Source organism: Acomys minous (assembly GCF_964271855.1).
Source record: "Acomys minous genome assembly, chromosome: 14".
In the NCBI taxonomy this organism is placed as follows: Eukaryota; Metazoa; Chordata; class Mammalia; order Rodentia; family Muridae; genus Acomys; species Acomys minous.
The window spans coordinates 61,027,128-61,049,837 of record NC_140496.1 but is presented as its reverse complement, the minus strand read 5'-3'; the positions used below and the strand labels follow the sequence as shown (position 1 = coordinate 61,049,837).

The 22,710-nt window shown below is 41.5% G+C and overlaps 1 protein-coding gene across 7 annotated transcripts in view; it reads left to right on the top strand.

Annotated features, from left to right (window-relative positions):
* HIPK1 (homeodomain interacting protein kinase 1) overlaps positions 1 to 22,710 on the top strand; it is a 52,797-nt gene that overhangs the window by 14,917 nt on the left and 15,170 nt on the right. For 5 of the 7 annotated variants that reach the window (XM_084755347.1, XM_084755344.1, XM_084755346.1 and 2 more), the window contains 7 exons: positions 7,980 to 8,103; positions 13,473 to 13,592; positions 14,330 to 14,416; positions 15,389 to 15,573; positions 15,878 to 16,040; positions 17,487 to 17,712; positions 22,007 to 22,128. In XM_084755347.1, the coding sequence (XP_084611473.1) occupies positions 7,980 to 8,103; positions 13,473 to 13,592; positions 14,330 to 14,416; positions 15,389 to 15,573; positions 15,878 to 16,040; positions 17,487 to 17,712; positions 22,007 to 22,128 (1,027 nt within the window). Of the gene's footprint in view, positions 1 to 2,412; positions 2,433 to 7,979; positions 8,104 to 13,472; positions 13,593 to 14,329; positions 14,417 to 15,388; positions 15,574 to 15,877; positions 16,041 to 17,486; positions 17,713 to 22,006; positions 22,129 to 22,710 lie in introns of those variants that run through there. The other 2 variants (XM_084755349.1, XM_084755348.1) reach the window with 2 other exon arrangements.

Genomic DNA, 22,710 nt, shown 5'->3' with positions numbered 1-22,710 from the left:
ATTTACATTTTCCTAATTAGTGATACTGACATTTTTTTCAATGCTCTTATTGTATACCTTACACTTTGTTTGGAGAGATATTTATTCAAGTTTATGCCCAAATTTTCAGTTGATTTTGTTAAGTTTTAGAAATTAAAATACATTCTAGACATTAGTCGATATCATTTGAAAACATTTTGTCTCCTTTTATAGTTTTTTGAACCTATTGCTAGTGTTTGATACACAAATGCTTGAACACAAATGCTTGATGAAGTCTGCCTTGTCGGTCTTTTTTTTTTTTTTTCTTGCTTATTCTTCAGGTGTCATCCATTACAAATCCATTGTTTTGCAGACAAGTCTTAGACTGTTAGCTTTTGCACTTAGCCACTTAATTTTGAGTTAATTGATTTTGGGGACAAGGTTTTGCTATATAACTGGTTGGCCTGGCACTCACTTGGCCGCTTAGGCTGGCTTTGAACTCAGCAGTTCTCTTTGCTTCAGACTCCTGAGTACTTGGATTGTAGGCATGGTCTACTGCACCTTGTTCAATTTTTGGGGTGTGTGTGTGGTGTGTGTGTGTGTGTGTGTGTGTGTGTGTGTGTGTGTGTGTTCTTTTTTAGACAGGGTTTCTCTGTGTGGCCTTGACTGTCCTGGACTCCCTTTGTAGACCAGACTGGCCTCAAACTCACAGATATCCACCTGCCTCTGCCTCCCTGAGTGCTGGGATTACAGGTGTGCACCACTGCTCCCAGCTCCTTGTTCAATTTTTATTTTTTAAGATGATGGTCCACTTTAATTCTTTTGCATGCGACTATTTAGTTCACACAGTGACCGTTGCTTTTCAGACTGTTCCCCCATTGAGTGGTCTTGGCACTGTTGTTAAGATCACTCAACCATATATTTAAGAGTTTATTTCTGGGTCCTCAATTCTATTGTTACTCTCTGCATGTCTGTCTGTAGGAGAGATTTTTCTATTTTTTTCTTTCTGAAAAAAAAATCATAAGATTTAATAAAAATAACATCGACATTGCAAATTTCCTTGGGCAATGCAGTCCGAGATCTTGATGATGATCTTTTAGTCCATCCCCATTTTTAAAAAATCCTTACAGTTTTACAAAATCATGACCTGTTTTACTTGAAATGAGACAAAGGAGCTCACAGAGCCTATGGTTTCTAGTTTCATGCTACTCGGCAACCTAGGCTAATTTTGAGATTTTCACTTCAGTTTATTTATGACTTGGGAAATTTAGGCTCCAAGTTCATTTGCTTCTGATCCCTCTGAGTGCCTCCCCCCCCCCCATACGGTACAGGCTGACAGCTGTGCCCCTCCCCACAGGTGTGCCCCTCCCCACAGGTGTGCCCCTCCCCACAGGTGTGCCCCTCCCCACAGGTGTGCCCCTCTCCACAGGTGTGCCCCTCCCCACCCTCCATACGTACAAACAACGCCACACAGGCTGACAGCTGTGCCCCACTTCCTTTCTCTGAAGCCAGAAGTGAGAGGGAGCAGCTTAGGCTCTGGGCTGTGTCGTGAGTGTTTCCTTGGTGAGTGCAGGTGTTCAGTAGCTGTTCATGTGTCCTTGCAGAGACGGCCAAGCAGTTTTAAAACGGAAAATGGTAGAACAAAAGGAGATGCAAGTTGTTTTATGAAATAATTTTCTGACAGGATTTTTACATAAAGAGTCAAAACGGCTTGTGGGACAGTTTATTCCGCCTAGCCTTCTCTAGCTTGCAATCCGTGTGACTCATTTTCAGTGTGAGGTTACTAATCTTTTTTTTTTAAATTTTTTATTTTTCTATTAGTTTATTTACTTTACATCCTGATCTAAGCCTCCCTCCCTCTCTCTTAGTTTCTCCTTTTCCTCTCTCCCCCTCCCCCCAGGCTCCCTCCCTTTCTCCTCAGAATGGAGGCCTCCGATGGATATTAACCTGCCTTGGCATATCGGGTAGCAATAGGATTAGGGACATCTTCTTTTATTGAAGCTAAGCCAGGGCGCCTACTTAGGGGAAAGGGATCCAGAGGCAGGCAACAGAGTCAGAGACAGCCCCTATACCAGTTGTTAGGGTACCCACAAGTTGACCGAGCTGCATATGTATAGGGGCCTGATGTCCATCCATCCCATGCATGTTCTTTGGTTGGTGGTTCAGTCTCTGTGAGCTCTAATGGGCCCAGGTTAGTTGATTGTGTAGGTTTTCTTGTGGTGTCCTTTACCCGCCTGGCCCCTTCAGTCCTTCCTCCCCATCTTCCACAACATTTCCCAAGCTGCCCTGTTTCTATCCGCTGCTGGGTGAAGCCTCTCAAATGACAGTGATGCTGGGTTGCTAATCTTTGTGCCTTTTCCTTATCCTTGTAATTTTGGTTTTCATTTTATAATTAGGGTGCCTGAATTTTAAAAATATTCTTCAAAGCTTCTTACAAATTTGGTTGTTGGCTTTAAGAAGAATTTCAAGAGAAAGTAAGTTTACGTCTTAAAAATTAATTCTGTTAAGCCAGGTGTGGTGGCACATGTCTTAAATCCCAGCACTCAGGGAGGCAGAGGCAGCTGGATCTCTGTGAGTTCGAGGCCAGCCTGATCTACAAAGCGAGCTCAGGACAGCCAAGGTGACACAGAGAAACACATTCTGTTCCTAAGCCATCACTGCATGCAGTTCAGCTTCCAGGGCTGCTAGGATTTACCTGCGTTATGCTGTCTCACAGTAATACTTGATGACAGCCTAAGGCAGGTTGAGGAGCGCTGTGGACAGCCCTCCCTCAGTACTGGTTTTATCCCATTTTATCCTCACTGGGCCTTAAATAGCCTCCTCACTCTGTTGCCTTATTAGAATTCACCAGCACCTTACGTTCTTGTCTTTTGCAAAGCCCCGTGAAGCCCTTTTGGATGGTGAAGCTGCTTTCAGATCAGCCTTTTTACTCTTTTAACTTTGCATTGCTTTGTCCTGATGATAAGCATGTGCAGCTACTACCACTTGGCAGAGATTTGCCACGCTGTTAGCCGTATGCATGGCAGATGTCAGGCACTGGACATGTTTCTCTGGCCTGCTGAGTGCAGACTCACTCCAAACAACGTTGCTGTCTTTAGGGGCTTCAGTCTTAGGGACAGAAGTTTGCCACACTGAACAGTGCCAATGCTTTACTCTTTTAAATGAACTAGCCAGCATTTATTTCAAGTTAGGATCACTGTTATTTATGGGTGGACACTGCCTAGAGGAGAAAAGTATAGCTTAATTTCTCCTACACAAACAATCTAATTTCCTGTAACAGTGAAACTACAGTTTCAGTCTAAGCCACAAGATGCAGGAAGTTGGACTTTATGTAACGTCTCTAATCTGGTAAATAAGTAGGTTTGCTGCCTCAGATGGGAAGAAAGAAACTGAATGTTCATGACAACAACCAGAGAGTGATCTGTGCTCAGCTTGCTGTGGTTGCCAGTGAACCAGGGCTTCGTGACCTTGGAGGAGCTTTGAGTAGAAAGAAGTCTGTGCCTCCCGTGGTAGGCTGTAAGAACTGGGGCTGTGCCTTGTAAGGCAGGGGTTCTCAACCTTTCTAACGCTGTGACCCTTTCATACAGTCCCTCATGTTGTGGTGACCCCCCACCATAAAAAAAATTTTTTTAAACTACTTCATAACTAATTTTGCTATTGTTGTGAACTGTAGTGAAAATATCTGACCTGTGACCCCCAGGGGGTCAGGACCCACACGATGAAAACCACTGGTAAAAGCTGTGTGACCCACCACTACTTCCAAGCACAATTAACGGCATTTTTTTTCCCTAGCTTTCTTCTACACTTGAGTAGATAGTCATTTTATTGCCTTATGTTTATTACAGTGTTAGAGCTAGAAACATACCAAGGAGTAATTATCTAATTCATCCTTTACTTTTCCCCTTCCTTTCTTCTTTTCATTCATTCGTGAGACAGTCTCATGGTGTAGCTTGGGCTGGCCTTGAACACTCCTCCTGCTTGTGTTTCCTCACTGCTGGGATCATAGGTGTGTGCCTGGCACAGCCTTCTTTTGTTTTCTTTGAAATAGACTTTCCCTAGGCTGTCCTGGGACTGTAGACCAGGCTGGGTTCGAACTCACAGAGATCCGCCTGCCTCTCCCTCCCTGAGTGCTGAGATTAAAGGCGTGCAGCAACACCAACACCAACCACCCAGCTCTTTCCCCTTTCTTACCCTTTTGTCTACCCATCTTCCTTTCTTTTTTCCTACTCCACTTCTGTTCAGTCACTTTTCATTAGTGGACATCTTGAGGTTTTCTTTGGTCCTTGCCTTTGTGTAAGGGAGGCTTTGCTGTCCTGTGTGAGTTCTCCCTGAGAATCTAGCTGCTTCTGTTATTCCAGAACCAGGCGGCCGGATGTTCCAGATTCCAGCCAGCCTCCCCTGTTTTGTTTTGCTTAAAGTCTGAGATTAATGTTTTCCTTAATTTCTTTGAATTTTTAAGCTGTGTCCCCCCCCCCCTTCCTCCCTCCCTCCTTTTTTTCTACCTATTCCCTCCCGATCTACCTTTCCAAAAATGTCTTCCTATAAGGTGGGACTGCTAAATCCTCCTACTTGTCAGTTGATGCTGCGGAATGTTCTCAGCCCAGTTTTTATTTTGGCACCAAGCCATGTGCACTTGCCCTGCCAGCTATTTCTGGCACTGTCATGAACTTGGAAATTAATGTTGCTGCTCACTGAAAGTAAGACATTTTTTTTTCCTTTTCAGTTTTAGAAAAGCTTTTATAATTTTGCTGGGTACTCTTATTTTCAGCTTTATTAATGTTCCTATTAGGCTTGTGTGATCTTAAGAACATGCTATAATGGTTGGAATTTAATTTAATTTTAAAATTCCAGAAGTCATAGATGGCTGTAGTTACTTGCAACATCACACATCACCTTTCTTCCTTCTTTTTCTATTTTTGTAAGACAAGTCCTGGAACTACAGTGCAGACCAGGTGGGCCTCAAATTTGCAGTGCTCTCCTGCTGGAATTACAGGAGTATAACTACTGAGGGTTGCTTAGTTAGTGAACTAAACTGAAGTTCATATTAAATGCTACAGAAGCTGGCGGCACTAGCTGTTGTTCTACTCTAGCTGTGTAGCAGAGTGAGTCTGAGCAGGCCTAGATCTGCTGCTGATTCCAGGGTGAAGATCAGAAGATATCTTAGAGTCTGTGCATTCTCCCAATCCACCTGTAAGGACATTGATATTTAATTGTAGAAGCTACTTTTTGGGAAAATATTCTAGGTAAGACATGCCTGTAGCCCAGCAGCACTTGGGAGACCAAGACAGAAGAATCCCAAATTCAAGGTTAGCCTGGGTTATGAAATGAGTTCAAGGCCAAATGTGGCTACATAGTAAGACCCTGCCTCAAAATACCAAAATAGCAGACAGCCAAAACTCAACAACAAAAGTAAGCAGTGGGTCGTTTTGTTATTGTTTGTTTTTCCAGACAGGGCCTGAAGATTGTACTCAGGTCTTCTGGGTTGGCAGCAGCACTCTTTCTCAGTGATCCACCCCACTGGCCTGCAAGGAGCTGTTACTGTGTCTCATTGACTGAGCCCATCTCCCTGCCTCAGTTTCCCAGTGTTGGAATGAGAGACATCACAACCACTTTTGGCTTCTTTTAATTTTAGGAAAAATTATGGGCTGGGGCAGAGTGCTCAATCAGTTGACACAAAACTTGGGTTTCTGCCGCTTACCCCCTCACCTGCCCTCCATCCACCAGGTGTGGCGCTTGCCTGTCACCCCAGCACCTCAGTAGCCTTGGCTGTCCTGGAGCTTGCTCTGTAAACCAGGCTGGCCTCCAGCTCACAGAGATCCACTTGTCTCTGCCTCCTCAGTGCTAGGATTAAAGGCGTATGTCCCGCCATCACCACCACCCAGCACCATTGGAGCTTTATATCCTTAACACATACATAAACACAACAATAATCATGTTTTGTCTGAAACTAAAATTTGGGAAACGTTGGCAGTCTGAGGGTCCATGGCCAGTTAGAGGGATCTGTGAGGGTCCATGGCCAGTTAGGTGGCTCTTCATGTAGGGATCTGCCTTTTTGTTTTCCTCTTACATGAGAAGAAGTTGTATCAGGAATAAAAATTCAGACTCAAATTCTTTGACTTACCAGAAGAAAAGGATATTTTTAGAGAAAGTGATGATGGCGTCAGAGTTTAGATCCTGAGTTCAGACTGCCCAGCTGCCGTCATTTAGAAGTGTAGCGTCAGACAAGTAATGTAACCTCTCCTCGTCTGTCAAATGGAGAAATGTAGATAGTGCTTCAGCTCAGCAACTGTAAAATGCCATTGCTACAAGATGTACCACGTGAGCAGGAGCAGCATTGCCACTAAACTGAAGTATGTCTTCATTTGTAAGACGTTAGGAAGTGAAAACATGCAATAAAACTTAGGATTCCACAGGAAGTGCACAGCACATAGTGTGCACTGTCACTTACCATCATGGCGCTGATGTTCGTGTTCCCTGCTGCCACTTGGTGCTCTACCCCTCTTTGCTGTCGGACGATCACATCCAGCCCGTTGCACATGCTAAGAACATGCTCTACCACTCAGGTGTACTTTCAGCCCGTTGCACATGCTAAGAACATGCTCTACCACTCAGGTGTACTTTCAGCCTTGGCCATTTCTCTCTGAAACTATTTTCTCTGGATTTTATTTTTTAATATTTGGGAGTTGAGATTTTAGTGGGTTTTTGTTTGTTTCTTAATTTCTTTCATGGGGAAACATGTATATGGAGGTCAGATGATAATTCCTGCAAGTTGGTTCTCCCCTCTCACCAGTGGTCTTTGGGGCTAGAACTCAGGTCCATGGACTTGGTTTTCCCTTTGATCCACTTCACAGTGCACTGTCATTTTAACCGCAGTTTCAGAAAAACCATGTATATGCACCACAGTTCAAGATACATTTAGGAAGACTACTTATATAGGTAACTTTTACTCATTAAAAGTTAGCATGATGTATTTCATTCTGCAGTCAGAATTTTGATAATCAACTTTGCTCTATCAGTTACTAACTAGTTTATTTTAAGTCTCCCCTTGTTCAGTTTCCTACTCTATAAATGGGAGCAGTAATTTCATTTCAGATGTGGTCATCTATATAGAGCTCTTAGTTTATGGGTTACTATACTTGAAGCATTAATGAAAATGAAATTTCTAAAAGTATAGAGCTTGAAGACTCAAAATAATGGTACTCTAATAATAATCGTTGTTATTATGCCTGACATTTACATATGCTTCTTATGGACCAAGCCCTGGCTCAAGACTTTATTATTTAAACTTTGTAACAATCTTGTATGATAGATACTCCTACTGTCTGCTATGAAATGTTCAAAGTCTCACAGGCTGGCCCTTGAGTCTGCTATATCATCTTTTTAGAAATCATTTTTGTTATTAAGGGAGTAAAACAACTCTTAAGTTGCATAGATCTTTTTTGAAAAGTCTAGTATTTAAAGAGCTCCCAATGGAGAAAAAGCCCCCTGAGTTTAGTATCAACTCCCCCCTCCCAACAGGGTTTCTCTGGGTAGCCCTGTGTCCTGGACTCACTTTGTAGACCAGGCTGGCCTTGAATTTACAGAAATCTGAATTTACAGAGATCCTGGTGCCTCTGCCTCCTAAGTGCTGGGATTAAAGGTGTGGGCCACCATGCCTGGCTAATATAAACTTCTTTATCATCAGGACCGACCTTGAACCATTATAAGATTAATGTCTTTATTAAGTCAACTTAATCTGCCTCTGTATTATTACAGAGATATTAATGTGTTCAATTATGGGGCACTGTCATGAACTCTATGGTATTGTGGGATATGTAGGTTATGTTCCATATTACCTTTCTGCAGTTCAGAAACTTCTGAATTCTACAACATGTCAGGCCTCCTGAGTTTTGACTGAGTAGTTGTGTACTGATGGTTTTTAGTTTCTTTAAATAAATGTGCCTGTTGCTGAGTTCAGTGTCCATAGTTAATTTCCCCGAGCAATGTTTGTTATTTTATCTGCTATCTTTGTGTTTTGCTAGAGCCCCTGAAATTATTCTCGGATTGCCGTTCTGTGAAGCTATTGACATGTGGTCCCTGGGCTGTGTAATAGCCGAGCTGTTCCTGGGATGGCCTCTTTATCCTGGTGCTTCAGAGTATGATCAGGTGAGAGTGCTTATTTGAATGGACATGGAAAGCGGCAACACTCAGAATGCGCAGGTCCACACGTACACTGAGTGCTTTTACAACAAAGTGAAGAAACAGACTACACAGCAGAGGAATATTGAAAAATTAGGGGTATCCTAAGTGCATAATAGAGACATGGACAAGTTGTTTATTATTTTGTTACTTACCAAAAGTATGTACAAATCTATTAGACTTGCTTTGTAGACCAGGCTGGCCTCAAACTCGCAGAGATCCCCCTGCCTCTGCTTCCCCTAGTGCTGGAATTACAGGTGTGTGGCACTGTGCCCAGCTATCAGATCTATTCTTTTTTTTTTTGAGACAGGGTTTCTCTGTGTAGCCTTGGCTGTCCTGGGCTCACTTTGTAGACCAGGCTGGCCTCGAACTCTCCGCGATCCGCCTGCCTCTGCCTCCCGAGTGCTGGGATTAAAGGCGTGCGCCACCACTCCCGGCTAGATCTATTCTTAAAAGGTTAAAACTTTCCGAAATCTTACATATAAGACCACACATGATGCAATTCTTTTTAAAAGACTGGGTCTCTCAGCATCGCCCTGGGTGTTCTGAAACTCACCATGTAGACCAGGCTGGCCTCTGCCTCCTGAGTGATAGGATTAAAGGCATGTGGCATGCTTAAACAGGAACGCAAACATTTCACAGTGCAGTGTGCATAACTTGGTGTGTACTATGCTAGTGTAGTCATTTGCGGCCACCTCTTGGTATTGATATTCTGGACTCAAGGGTAGTGAGCATCTATTTAAAATGCATGCTAGTCATTTCTATCTAAGTGCTCGGTTTTGTTGACAGTTGATCTCCCATGCTTCTGCAGTTTTGTTTTGTTTTCTTTTTTTTTAAAGATTTATTTATTTATTACATATACAGTATTTTGCCTGCATGTACTCCTGCCCCCCAAAAGAGGGCACCAGATCTCATTGTAGATGGTTGTGAGCCACCATGTGGTTGCTGGGGATTGAATTTAGGACATTTGGAAGAATAGACAGTGCTCTTAACCCCCGAGCCATCTCTCCAGCCTCTGTTTTGTTTTTCGAGACAGGGTTTCTCTGTGTAACAGCTCTAGATGTCCTGGAATTCTCTCTGTAGACCAGGCTGGCCTTGAACTCACAGAGATCCTCCTGCCTCTGCCTCCCAAATGCTGGGATTAAAGGTGTGCACCACCACCATCGCCGCCCAGCTGCTTTTGCATTTTTACAAACAAGTATATGTTAATTGCCCGTTTATACTTTTGGTAAGGTTTCTGCTTAACACTAAGCTTCTAGTAATTAAGTTTGGAGGATGCACAATAGTCAGGGTGGCGATAATAGCTTCAGTGGTAGAGCACTTGCATAACATGTAGGCTAAATTTGATACCCAACATTGGTGTGGAGGAGGTACATGCAAATTTTTTACTATAATGTAGGACGGAGCATTGGTGCCATAACCCTTGTGTTGGTCAAGGGTTGGTCAACTGTAGTTACTAGTACAGTATAGTCTAGAAAAATAAATGTGGTAGCAAAGTATTTAGGTAGAGAAAAAGGAGTCTAATTCTCACTAAAGATTAAAAACAGTTTTTTCCACTGGTGGCTCACACCTTTAACCCAGCACTCTAGAGGCAGAGGCTAGCCTATTTTACAGAGATCCAGGGGTATTCAGGGCTATATAGAAAAACCATGTTTTGAAACAAACAAAAACAATTTTCCCCTCTATGATCCATTTGGTCTCAAATTGTTTTAATCTCTGTGATAAACAAGGATTCTATTTTATATTACATATGATTGGTATTTTTCTAGCTCTGTGCTGATTAACTCTGGTCTAGTCAACTGTGTCTTATGAGTTCAGAGCTGAAAGGAAGGTAAGGCTTATCTGGAGTTTTGGGGGTAAACCTCGGCTCACTCAGAGCTGTTGCTGTTTTGTTATACATAGCTCAGAATGAAGTAACTGAAACATGTGAGGCCCCAAAGCTGTGCTACAGATTACCTCTCTTCTGAGATAGGTTTTATGGGAGAAATCATTTGAGTTACAAAATATTTTTTGAACTCACTATGTTGTGGAGGCTCACCTTTAACTCCCCAACCTTTTGGCTTCTCCCCCAAGTCCTGGGTGGGATTCCAGGTGTGTGCTGCCTTGACTGACTCATGACCTGTAAAATGCTGCTACTGGGTTAAAATTGACAAGTTAGAGGACAGGCTACCGTTTCCTAAGAAATTGGTCTATTGAGAAAACTTTACTGTGGAAGTAATTTAAAGTCCCGTTTCTTGCTCTTAAAAAAGAAAGGAAGGAAGGAAGGAAGGAAGGAAGGAAGGAAGGAAGGAAGGAAAAAGCTGAGCATGGTGGTGCATGCCTTTAGTCCCAACACTCCAGGAGGCAGAGGTAGGTGGATCTCTATGAGTTCTAGGCCAGCCAAGCTACACAGAGAAACCCTGTCTCGAAAAACCAGAGAGGGAGAGGGAGAAAGAGAGAGAGAGAGAGATTTCCATGTTAGCAGTCTATCTTCAGCTGCCTTCACCCTTGACGCAACCAGATACATAAGTTTAGTTTGTTTGTTGTGTTTTTGAGAAATAATTATTTGAAATTAGAAGGTGAAAAGAGCAAAACTTGTTTTCTCCTAGCTTAGAACTTGATTTTCTTTTTGAAATGGCTTGGAGAGATTATAATATAGATTGTTCATAAGAAACCAGTTATGTTGTGCCTTGTCAGTTTTTAACCTTTCCTACCTTGTTAGAAACAAGCTGGCTAATTTAAAAGAAAAAGTACGAAGGATAGGAAATTATGCGAATCCGTAATCTTATGGAGTCCTTGGTTTTTCTAAATTCTTAAGAATCTAATGAAAGCTGTAGATTCTCTTCCCTCTCACCTCCCGAAAATATATCCTTTTTGTTTTTGAACAACTGAGGGGACTCATGGCTTCTGCTCCAAGCAATTAGATCCTCCGGGAATACAGTTCCTAGTCCAAGTATTGGGTGGCACAAGTTCAAGCCTAGCAACAGGTTGGCGTAACTTTCCTAGGGAGTGGAAGCAAGGGCAGTTGGGATTCGGAGCTGAGACAGCAGCCAGCGCTGGTAAAGAAGAACGGTGTGTGAAAGTTTCTAGGTAATAACGTTGATGGGCAGGAGGAAGAATAGTTGGCCTGGGTCGAATAAATAGCATGCTGCTCAGGAGCAGGACCGGGGAGAGTTTATCTCAGTGCATCTGGGCTGCACAAAAGGACTCACACAGCAGGGTCCAGCTAAGGTTTTTGTTTGTTTGTTTGCTTTTATGAAAAATAACTTGAGAGTTAGAATTTACATACTATCAGCCATCTGAAGTGTACAGACTGATGGGTTTTAGTATGCTTACAGGAATGTCCAACTATTATTAGTTTTAGAGCATTCTGTTATTCATAATGACACCTACTATCCATTAGCTGTTAATGCCTGTTTCTTCCACACTTCTCAGTTTCTCTTACCTCTACATCAATACCAGTCTAGTTTTTCTCTATTTTAATTTGCCTATTCTGACATATCATAAATAATCATCACATAGGAAGTGTGTTGTTCTGTGGTAGACATATCAGAGCATCACTTGTGTGGCCGAATGCTGTTTCACTGTATGTTCATCCCACATTTTGTTTATCCACATGTTAGTGGCAGTACACATGCTTATCACCACCTTTTGCCTATCGTGGATAATGCTTCTGTCAGCATTGGTATACAGATGTCCAGTATCCATCCATCCAGTATTTATCTGTCCGTCCTTCCTTCCTTCCCTCCGTCCTTCCTTCCCTCCCTCCCTTCCTTCCTTCCTTCCTTCCTTCCTTCCTTCCTTCCTTCCTTCCTTCCTTTCTATTTCCTCTTTGGTTTAATAGCAATACATAAAGCCTTATAAATGCTAGGCTTTATTCTGCAAAAGGAGCAAAATCCCCTCATTTACATATATAGCTTAGAGTGGAATCACTAGGTCATAGAGTAACTGTATTTACCTTCCTGAAGGGCCTCAACATTTCACCATCAGTACCCAAGGTTTTACTATTTCACAGGGCAGAAAACATTATTTTTATTTTTTCTAAAATTAGCCATCTTTGTGAGTGTGTTATTTGTTGTAAATTAGGTTTGTATTTCCCTAATGGTTAGTGATGCTGGACATCTTTCTCCATCCATGTGCTTCTTGAATATTTGGGTATTTTGTATCTGTAGGTTCATTGCTTTTTTTATTTTGCTTTGCTTTGCTTGTTTTGTGCTGGGATTACAGGCTTGCACCACCATTCTGGCTTCATTGCCTATCTTTTACTGTGGCTTGTTTTTCATTTCCGAGTTGTAGTTGTTTCTATTCTAAGTGTTCTGTTAATTTGTTGAGCGGGCTGCCTTTTTAGCTGTTGATGATGCTGTTTGGTGCACAAATATTTTTTACTTTGAAGCCTAGTTTGTGTTTTCTTCCTTTGTTTGTTCTTTTTGGTATTATATTCAAGAAATAATTGCAAAGTCTAGTGTCATACAGCTTCCCCATCAGTTTTCTTTTGATAACTTTATCATTCTAAGCTCTTGCACTTAGGGTTTTGATTTGTCCTTGGATAGCTATACTCTGGGTTACTGTAGGAACTCACTGATGAGCAAAACATTGTTTGCCCTCGTGTAGGCTGTAGATTAAGAAAGACATTAAGAAAAATTACATGCTGATAGTTGGGTAATAAATTAATAAGCTCTTCTTTAGATTTATTTTTATTTTATGGTTTAAGTGCTTTGCTTACATATATGTCTGTAACCCACATGTGCCCGCGGAAGCAGGAGGCACCAGATCCCGTGGAACTGGACTTAACAGTGGTTGTAATATGCCATTTGGCTGTGAGCAGCAAGTGTTCTTAACTGGTAGAGCCCACAGTTGACACATTCTATGAAGAGACATGTAGTTTGTTTACGTGTGTGACATGCGTACATCAGGGCGTACATCTGTCGCCGTCTTGGAGCCTCTCGAGTGTGGCCGCTGCTCTCCATTGCTCGCACACTGCTCTAGGCTCATTATTTTTCCTGAACTGGAAACCATTCTGATCTGTCCCAGAATCTTACTTTTGGGTTTTTTCTTTTTCTTTTTTAACTTTTTATTTAAAGTCTGACATAAGAGAAAAATAGATTACCCTAAAAATATTTTAAAACTGAGTTTTCTCTAAATAGTACTTCACAGTAGTTGCAAAGTGAATATTTGGATATTCCTTGTGGCTGTGCATTTTGTGTGTAGATTGTTTACTGGTCCATTTCACTTGTGTTGATCAGAGGGTTAATGTAGTCATAAAAACACCTCTTTTCTGGCCAGAGTTACTATTTCAGTGTAAAAGCTTTTGATAATTTTTTACTTGAAACTGATGTTTGATGGTTTTGCTGTTTCAGATTCGTTATATTTCACAAACACAAGGCCTGCCTGCTGAATATCTTCTCAGCGCTGGGACAAAAACAAGCAGGTTTTTCAACAGAGATCCTAATTTGGGGTACCCACTGTGGAGGCTTAAGGTGTGTCTTCCCTACCCTACTGCACGTTTCTGTACTTCTACCCCAACTTTGAATTTAGTAAATAATTTTTTGACTTAGAGGAAGGAAGGTGTGTGTGTGGGGCTATTTATAGGAGACAACCTTTGAAAATTATTTTAGTGTATCTATATAGCCTACTGACTGGATAAAAATCAAGCTAGTGAAGCCAGTTCAGATGGCTGAGCTTGGGCTGCATAATTAGCATCAGCAGTTGAGGGGACTATGGAGAACAGGGCGCAGTAAGTGGTGTGGGACCCAGAGAAATGTCACGAAGACTGTCACAGAGAAATCTCACTAGATGTGGTAAGACAACCTAACTCTCTAACTTGTCACATTCAGGCCTTAGAGATTTTCCTAAAATAAGAGTCTGTTTTTAATTCTGAGCCTACTCCTGCAGTGTGAGAAATCGAGTTAACCTCATGATTGTCTGCCTGTGAGCCTATTAAACAGTTAGTGTTGGGGTGTGGTGTCCGTGTCCAAGCAACTTTAAGAGAACTGGTGATGTCCTGTTCCCCTGATGCCCAGCAGTGTGTAGCGTCACTGTTGCCACCCCTGTCTTTAGCACTGTTGAGAGGATGCCCCATGGTAAGGCCACACTTCTCCACGGCAAGATTTTCAGGTTGTTTTTGCCATCTATAGTGGGCAAGGTGACGATACAGTCTCTTTGTATTAAAGTAAAATGTAGAGGTTTGGTTTTTTTTTAAATTCATGTTTTATAGACACCTGAAGAACATGAATTGGAGACTGGAATAAAGTCAAAAGAAGCCCGGAAGTACATTTTTAACTGTTTAGACGACATGGCTCAGGTAAGAGAGAGGCATGGAGAGCACATGATGCTTCTGTCAGACACGGCTCTGAGGACTGCGCCACATGTTAAAAGAACCTTTGAATCCTAATAGTGGATACTTTAAAGAGATGTGATTGAGCTTTCCCAAACTCACACACTGAGAAATGTCCGCAAATCTGAAGTTCTATGAGCTCCAAGTATTACTAAAACTTTAGATTTTACAAGTTTCAGGGTTGGGGTTTTTGGGTCAGGGCTGTTCAACTGGGTGAGTCTGTGTGAATATTCCAAAATCTTTGGTTGTTTTTCTTTTTTCGAGACACAGATTCTCTGTGTAGCCCTGGCTGTCCTGGAGCTTATTTGTAGACCAGGCCGGTCTCAAACTCATGGTGATCCGCCTGCCTCTGCCTCCTGAGTGCTTGGATTAGAGGTGTGGGCCACCACTGCTCTGTATGAGCATTCCAGACTCTTAAGGCCCTGAAATCCGAAACACTTTAAACAAGAGTCAACCCGTGTCTGCTTCCCCCTTTCTTCTGCTCACTGGGTCTTTTTACATACCATTATTTCAGAGTAGTACTTATAAAGGTTTCTTTCTTGTCTCATTTTCTCTACTAAATAAATGATTTCAGAAGAGCTCACATTTACAGAGAGTGCTTATTGGGCTCCAAATTTAAACACGTTGTACTATGCCATTCAATCTTTTCAACAATAGAAACTTGTATACTTCAATAAAAACAAAGATTTTGTTTGCTTAACTTGTTTAGAAATTTTAATGCCAAGAATCAGTTTGGCTCTCTTGTGCCACATAGCAGCAGAGATTCCTCCTGTGGAAATTACTACTCTGTAATTAAACTTAATTTCCCCGGTTTTTTATAAAATGCCAGTATTAAATATCTGCTTTCTCTCATTTGGAGACAAAAGCAGACACAGCAAATTCTTAATTTACCATTTAACTTAAGTGGAGAGATGTAATATTTCTAATTTTCTTTGGAAGGTAAATATGTCTACAGACTTAGAGGGAACAGACATGTTGGCAGAGAAGGCAGATCGGAGAGAATACATTGATCTCTTAAAGAAAATGCTGACGATTGATGCAGATAAGAGAATCACGCCTCTGAAAACTCTTAACCACCAGTTTGTGACAATGACTCACCTTCTGGATTTTCCACACAGTAACCAGTGAGTATGGGGCTTTCTGCCAGCATGTGGCTCTTGGTTGACTTGTTGTCTTATAAAGGAAGCTATCAGGCTAGCAGGAACTCTGGTGCTAGGTACTGATTCACTGGTGCTTTTCATTTTTACTGAAAAGTTGTGGGGCTTAAAGAGAAGTGGATATTTTTCTTATTATTATGAAGACCCTGGATTCTTTTTATTTTTTTTCTAAAAATGTTTGGGAAAAAAAAATACTTGGTTCAGTGTTTGTCTTCAGTTTTTTGTTGTTTAAGTGTCAGAATTCATTTAGTGAATTTCTAATCTTTTTCAGTGTTAAGTCTTGTTTCCAGAACATGGAGATCTGCAAGCGGAGGGTTCACATGTACGACACAGTGAGTCAGATCAAGAGTCCCTTCACTACACATGTTGCTCCAAATACAAGCACAAACCTAACCATGAGCTTCAGCAACCAGCTCAACACAGTGCACAATCAGGTACTCAGTGACTGCCTGTGGGAACCCAGGTCTAAGGGGGACAGGAGGCAGTGGGACAAGGAAACCAGTCCTTGTGTTGGCATTTCTGCTGCTTCTTAAGCATTTTCTGTTTGAGGGCCTGGGCAAGATGGCTCATCAGGTAAAAGTACTTGCCGTGCAAGCCTGATGATCTCAGATTTACCAAGAGAACTCGCAGTAGAGGGAGAAAAGGAATTTCCAAAAGTTGTCCTCAGACTATGGAACATACATGCCCACACTCAGGAGTGTCATGTACAGACGTGGGCAATAATAGTAAAGGTCAGTTTTAAGATTCAGTTTCCTCTGTTAGGGGAGAAAAAGAATTTTCTGCTTGGCAAACATACTAAAAGATAAACTAGCCTGACTTTACTTGTCAGTCATGAGCTGACAGCATTTAAGTACAGAGCCTGCTCCAAGTCCTTGTGAGTCCTGGTGTACGTGGGCTCTGGATGCTGGGTTATTTGTTGTTGCTAGTTTTACTGAGTTTAACCAAATGACTCACTCTTTCTAATAGGATTTTACTTTATTCAGGGGTTCTTTGAATCCTGATCTTAAAGGGGTGCTTGTTAATAAGAAGTGCACCTTTTTTGTTGTTTCTAAAAATGTAAGCTTCTTAATTTCTTAGTTTGGTCTACTTTTTAAAAACTGGAAGTGCATGTGAGTTTTAGTGGAATCTCCTATGAAGCATATTTTGTGCAGAAATAGCTGACTTTTTACATAGTTACAACCAGCCAGCACCAAAGAACAGGCCTTGACCCTCTTCATGTGCTCACTCACCTTCATGGTCTGTCTTTGTCATTGCTTATTTTGGGGATAGATCCCGTCGTTACATTGTAAAGTGTGTTCTGGGCTGACAAGATGGCTCCATCGTGAGTCAGGGTGCTTGCTGTCCAGCCCGACACCTGAGTTTGACTCCTGGATGGTAGGAGAGCACTGACTCTCCCTCGAATTGTCTTTCCACTTCACTTACACATGGTGCAGTAAGGAAAGACATGTTTAAGGAAGTGTGGTGGTGCACACCTTTTATCACAGGCAATGGCAGGCAGATTTCTTTGAGTTCTAGGACAGACTGGTCTGCATATTCCAGGCCATCCAGGACTACACAGAAAGACCTGGTTACAAAAAACAAAACAAAGTAGAATAAACCCTTTGTTGTATGGTTATTTTGTTGTTGTTGTTTTGTTTTTTTAAGGCAGAGTGCTTGCCGGCTTGCATAAAACAAGTACGGTGGTACACACGTATAAGTCACACAGCCAGGAGGCAGAGACAGGAGGGTCAGGAGTTCAAATGTCACTCGGGGCTCGGTGCCAGCCTGGACTGCATGAGACCCTGCCTCAAAAGTTTTTTTTATAAATTTTGTTAAGAATACATGCGTATTGTTTCTCTCCACCTTACACTAGTGTGTGTTTGTAATCCTTTTGCTTTCAGGCCAGTGTTTTAGCTTCCAGTTCCACTGCAGCAGCTGCTACTCTTTCTCTGGCTAATTCAGATGTCTCACTGCTAAACTACCAGTCAGCTCTGTACCCATCGTCTGCTGCACCAGTCCCTGGAGTCGCCCAGCAGGGCGTCTCCTTACAGCCTGGGACAACCCAGATCTGCACTCAGACAGATCCGTTCCAACAAACATTCATAGTATGTCCACCTGCTTTTCAGAGTAAGTACAGAACCGCCTCTGCCCGGAGCCTTACATGCACCTGCCTGCTCTAGGCAGAGGTAGTTGGTCAGGTCTGATCTTTCACAAGTTTAAACTGATGATAAGGATAACTGAAACTGGGAGCTGTCATGAGGTAGATTTTCTCTTTACATTGATTTTTCTCTAATTACGATACTGCCTGACAGATTAAAGGAGCTCAGTTTCTATTTCCTTAATGAATTGCTTTATGTGTTTGTGCTCACTGAAGCAAAATATTATCTTGTATAAGCATATATATCTCAGTATAAAGAATATATACATTTTTAAATTACTCTAACCAGAATTGATATGTATTGAATCTAATCTCATTCCATTTTAACTAAAATAAGATGCTATTTTATTATAGGATATAAACAGTTAAGAATATAGAAACTAAAAAATTTCAGTACTACATATCATTATTTTTTTAACTGAAAAATTCTACAAGCTGAGGCACTTGGGGAAGGCATTAAAACATCTGCTTCAGCGTATGATTCATATTCTTCAAGCTCTGTGTTCCAATAAGATTAATTTTCACGTTTCCATGCTTCCTTATTTTTCACTGTTTTACAATCCAGTCTGTTCAGTTCTGTCCCCCACCCCCTCTAAAATATGGGAAATGTGTGTTGGTTGTTTTGGTGAGCTACTTAGAAGGTTAAATTATTTTGAGTCTTTTTTGAAACACACTTGGCTTTCCCTTAGCAAGTCAGTGTCAGGCCTGAGTAGTGACTCATACCTGTAATCCTAGCAGGAGGATTGTGGAGCTAGTCAGGTGTTATAGTAAGACACCCTTTCCCAAAAAAGTAAAAATAAAAACAACAAATTAGCCAGACTCAGATAACAAACATCACATTTCCTGTTACATGTAATCTCTCTTATATATAATATGTAATTTTCTCTTATGTAGATCCTAGATTTAAAATTGTGTGTGTGTGTGTGTGTGTGTGTGTGTGTGTGTGTGTGTGTACTGATACATGTCTGTTTGTAGGTCATAAAGTTAGAAAGGAGATTGTGGCAGGGCAGGACAAGATCTTCAGGGAGGTGGGAGGTTGGGTGGTGGAGTACGTGTGATTGGAAAGCAGCGAGGGACTAACAGGGAAGAGAAAGGGAACTCCTGCAGGGGCTGGGGCGACCAGGACAGCAGGAAAGAGATGAATGAGAAGAAAGTGTTGTTTGTATGCAAACTGAAAACACTACTTTTGAAAAAAGAGAAGGGCTTGGGGCCAGAGGGGGCTGGAATGATGTTTCAGAGGTTAAGAGCACTGACTCCTCCTCCAAAAGACCCAGGTTTAATTCCCTGCACCCACATGGCAGCTCACAACTGTAACTCCAAAATCTGACACTCTCACACAGACATACACGCAGGCAAAACACCAGTGAACGTAAAATAAAATAAATTATAAAAAGAAGAAAGAGAAACCTGTTATCAGTATGGGAATAAACTGGGATTTAGGCTTCTCATAGCTTTTTATATAGAAGCAGGTAGCATTTTTATCTTTTTACTTCAGTTACTCATTGATTGTGACTTTTGTTTGTTTGGTTTCTGGCAGAGGCGGAGCCATCGGAAGGAAATGAGGGGCTGGGGGAGACTGAGAGCTTACCGGGAGGCCAGGAGAGCGGTAGCCATGTAACCCAGGGCGAGGCCGCAGGGCGAGCGGAGGAGCAGAGTCACAACCCGTAAATGCACATTTAGCCTAAGTTACCAAATTATTTTCTATATATACCTCATAGGAGTAGAGTCCATACTTTGGGTTGTCACAAACTGGTTGGTTCTTCTATAGAAAGTAGCAAATTAGATATCCCCCGTCACCAATTTCAGAAGTGACGTTCTGAGATTCTCTGCTGTATCTCAGTATCATCTGAGATAAAAGAACTTTTGAGTTCTTTAACAGAACAAAATGTAAACTGAGGCAATAAAGGAGGAGAGTTGGGAGAACTCCTTTTGGTACAATTTGACAATAAATACAAGCTTTGGGGGAAAAAAATCTTGGTCAAGGTAGTCTAGATAACCTGAGGAGATAATAAGAAGGTTTAAAATGTTTGGGTGAGAGGGAGTTTGCAAATGAGGCAGTGACAGTGATACCTGAGATGTGTTGTAATACACACCAGACCCTCCTGTTACAGGAATCAGTTCATCTGTGTGTGGCTCTGGAGAGGGTAATATCACCCCAGTTTATAAATGATGAACCCTGATTATGCCCGAAGTATTGTAGTCACTTACAGCAGAGCAGTCGGAGCCTAGGTGGTGGGCTTTCATCACATACGTTTTGAGATGTTGGTGCTGCCTTTTGGCGTTTAAACAGAGATAGCTGTATACAGGCGCTGCTTGATTCAGCCAGCCGCAGCCACGTGCTGCTGATTTCTGCCCAGCAGTCTACAACCTGAGAGTTGCTCACCTTTCTATCCTTTACACATCGCTGTTCTTTAGAGTATCAGGCAGTTTACTCTTCTTTCCACCTTCTTCCAGTTCTCTATATTTAAAGTACTATATTCAAACCAAGAAAGAGAACAAAAAATAACTCCCGTTCTCTTAGCTCAGGATTTCAGGACAAATGATTGTCTCTTGTCATTCTTTGCTTTCTTTTGTGTTAGAAAGAAGCAACTAGTTTTAACTTAGCCACACTGCTGTGCCTTGCAGCAGTCAAGCATTTATAGGTCAGTACTGCAAATGACTTTCCATACTATTCCAGTTGACTAGTGCAGCACATATTTTGCCCAGTGGCAACTAGTCTGTAAGTTTCTCCTCTTTTACTTTATCACTCTGGGAGCCACAGATGAGCTACCGTAGTGACCAGAGTTTGCTTTCTCAGTCCCTACATGTTTTGAGAAGCTCTTACACAGTGCTGGCCTGGAGTTAGTCATGCACCAGAAACTACAGTTTTGCATGGCTTAGCTTTCCTGTTGGATAATATTGCCTCAGACAGCCTAGCTAACTACCTTTAAGTTTTAATATCTTTATTTTTATTTTTATAAGTAGCACTTTTTTATATAAAAGGCATATTTAAGTAAATTTAATTCTGATTTTATTATTTCCTCCTTGAACATTTCTAGAATACACTTTTCTTTCTCACAGCTTGTTGCTATTCCCTATAAATTACTAACAGAAAATTGGGAGACTGACTGAAAATGGCAGTATTATGCACTATAAATTATGCTCGCATGGCACTTCTGTAGTAATGTTAAGACAAAGTAGGCCAGGGATAGTGGCACACCTGTGCTCCCAGCATTTGAAAGACCGAAGCAGCAAGACCACAGGGTCATAACCAGTCAGAGCTGCGTAAGAAGACACTGCCGGGTGGGAGTAAGGGAGAGGCAGAAAGAGATTAAGGTTGGGAATCGTTTTAGAGTCTTCACTTAGCAGAATTGCAGGCAGGGGGCATGACTGAAATGTAAACTCTAGTGACTGCGCTGACAGGAGGGTAGCTTTATAAGAAGTCTCTCTGGGCTGTTTAGTCTTGACAAAAGGAACTATGTTCCTCCCCCCCCCCCCCAGATCAAGACAATGCTGTTTACAGAAGAAATTTATTTGTTGTTTATGCCAAAACATTGAGATAAGTCACCACAGGCACTGTTTACAAGCAGCAGTTCATTTCCCAGCTGCTCCTTATCTACCAGAGTCAGATGCAGAAGCTACTAAACAGAGGAGGTTTCTAGAAGCCTGCATACCTATTTTTTATTCTAGGCATAATTTCTTCATTTTCTGTTGACTTTATTTTATTTTATTATTATTTTTTTTACTTTTATCTTTAGCTATGGCATGTAACTAATTTTTGAACTAGGTTATACTTTTTGAGGAGGAACATATCCTTTAAGGCATTCCACACAAGAGGGTAACAGATCATAAATTATTGAATGATGTTCAGCTGTGGTTTTGATAGATTACAGTCTGAAAGCATGTTCTTTCTCACCCACTCCCCCAGTGAACTGGAAGGCAAATGGGACTTCGCGTGAAGGTTGTCTGGCTTTTACCTGTGCCAGTAACGGCAATGGATTACGTATTGTACCGTTAGAAGAGTTTGCATCCCCTTAAGCCAGCCTTCCCTATATTAAATGCCTCTGCACTGATTTAATCTGAAGGGAACAGCCTCCTTTTCTTAACCCCAGTGACCTGTGAGTGGAAAGGCTTTGTCTTAAGTGTCTAGAACTAAAACCTGAGCAGTGAAAACAAGCTAAAAGCCCCCCGTCCCTCCAAAAAAGACCACCACCGAAAAACAGAAAAACCCACAGTCTTCTTAGACCCAGCAAAGCAATTTAACTTTGATGCTTTCTTCACCAGCTGGGCTGCAAGCAACAACAAAACATTCTGGATTCCCTGTGAGGATGGATAACGCTGTGCCAATTGTACCCCAGGCGCCCGCTGCTCAGCCACTGCAGATACAGTCAGGAGTACTCACGCAGGTAAATGCCAGAACGGAGTATGCAGTATTGCTCAAGTACTGTTGAGATTCAGATGTTTTGTCCTGGAAAAAAAAAAAAGGTGGTATTTGCTTTGTCTATAAGATCTTTCTTGCTCATGATTCAGACGTCTTAAAATGAAATATCTATAAGAGAACAGAATACTTTATCTTGTCTTTTACAGTTCTCTTATTATATTCTTAGTCTTGTAGTGATGACGTTGTAGACATGAGATGTGGTCATGATAATACACATGCATAAGTTTCTTATTGTAAAATATATGGTTTCATTCCTGCCCGTCTTGTGTCCCTGTTGTACTGTAGAATTGATAACCATGAAGCTGACTCACATCAGACTATACCCTCAAATATTATAATCCTTCATTCCCTGCGTTTAGTAGAAAACTTTAAAATGTTATATTTTCCAGATGATTTGAGAAACTAAGGTCATAAACAAAGTCGTGAAGGATTTATATAGTATGCAACATTCCACTTTGAATTCTATATGTAAATGTTTGTGGTCCATGATGTATAAGAAATTCTGAAATCCAAAAACTTACTTTGTGAGTAAGAGGAAGATTTCTTC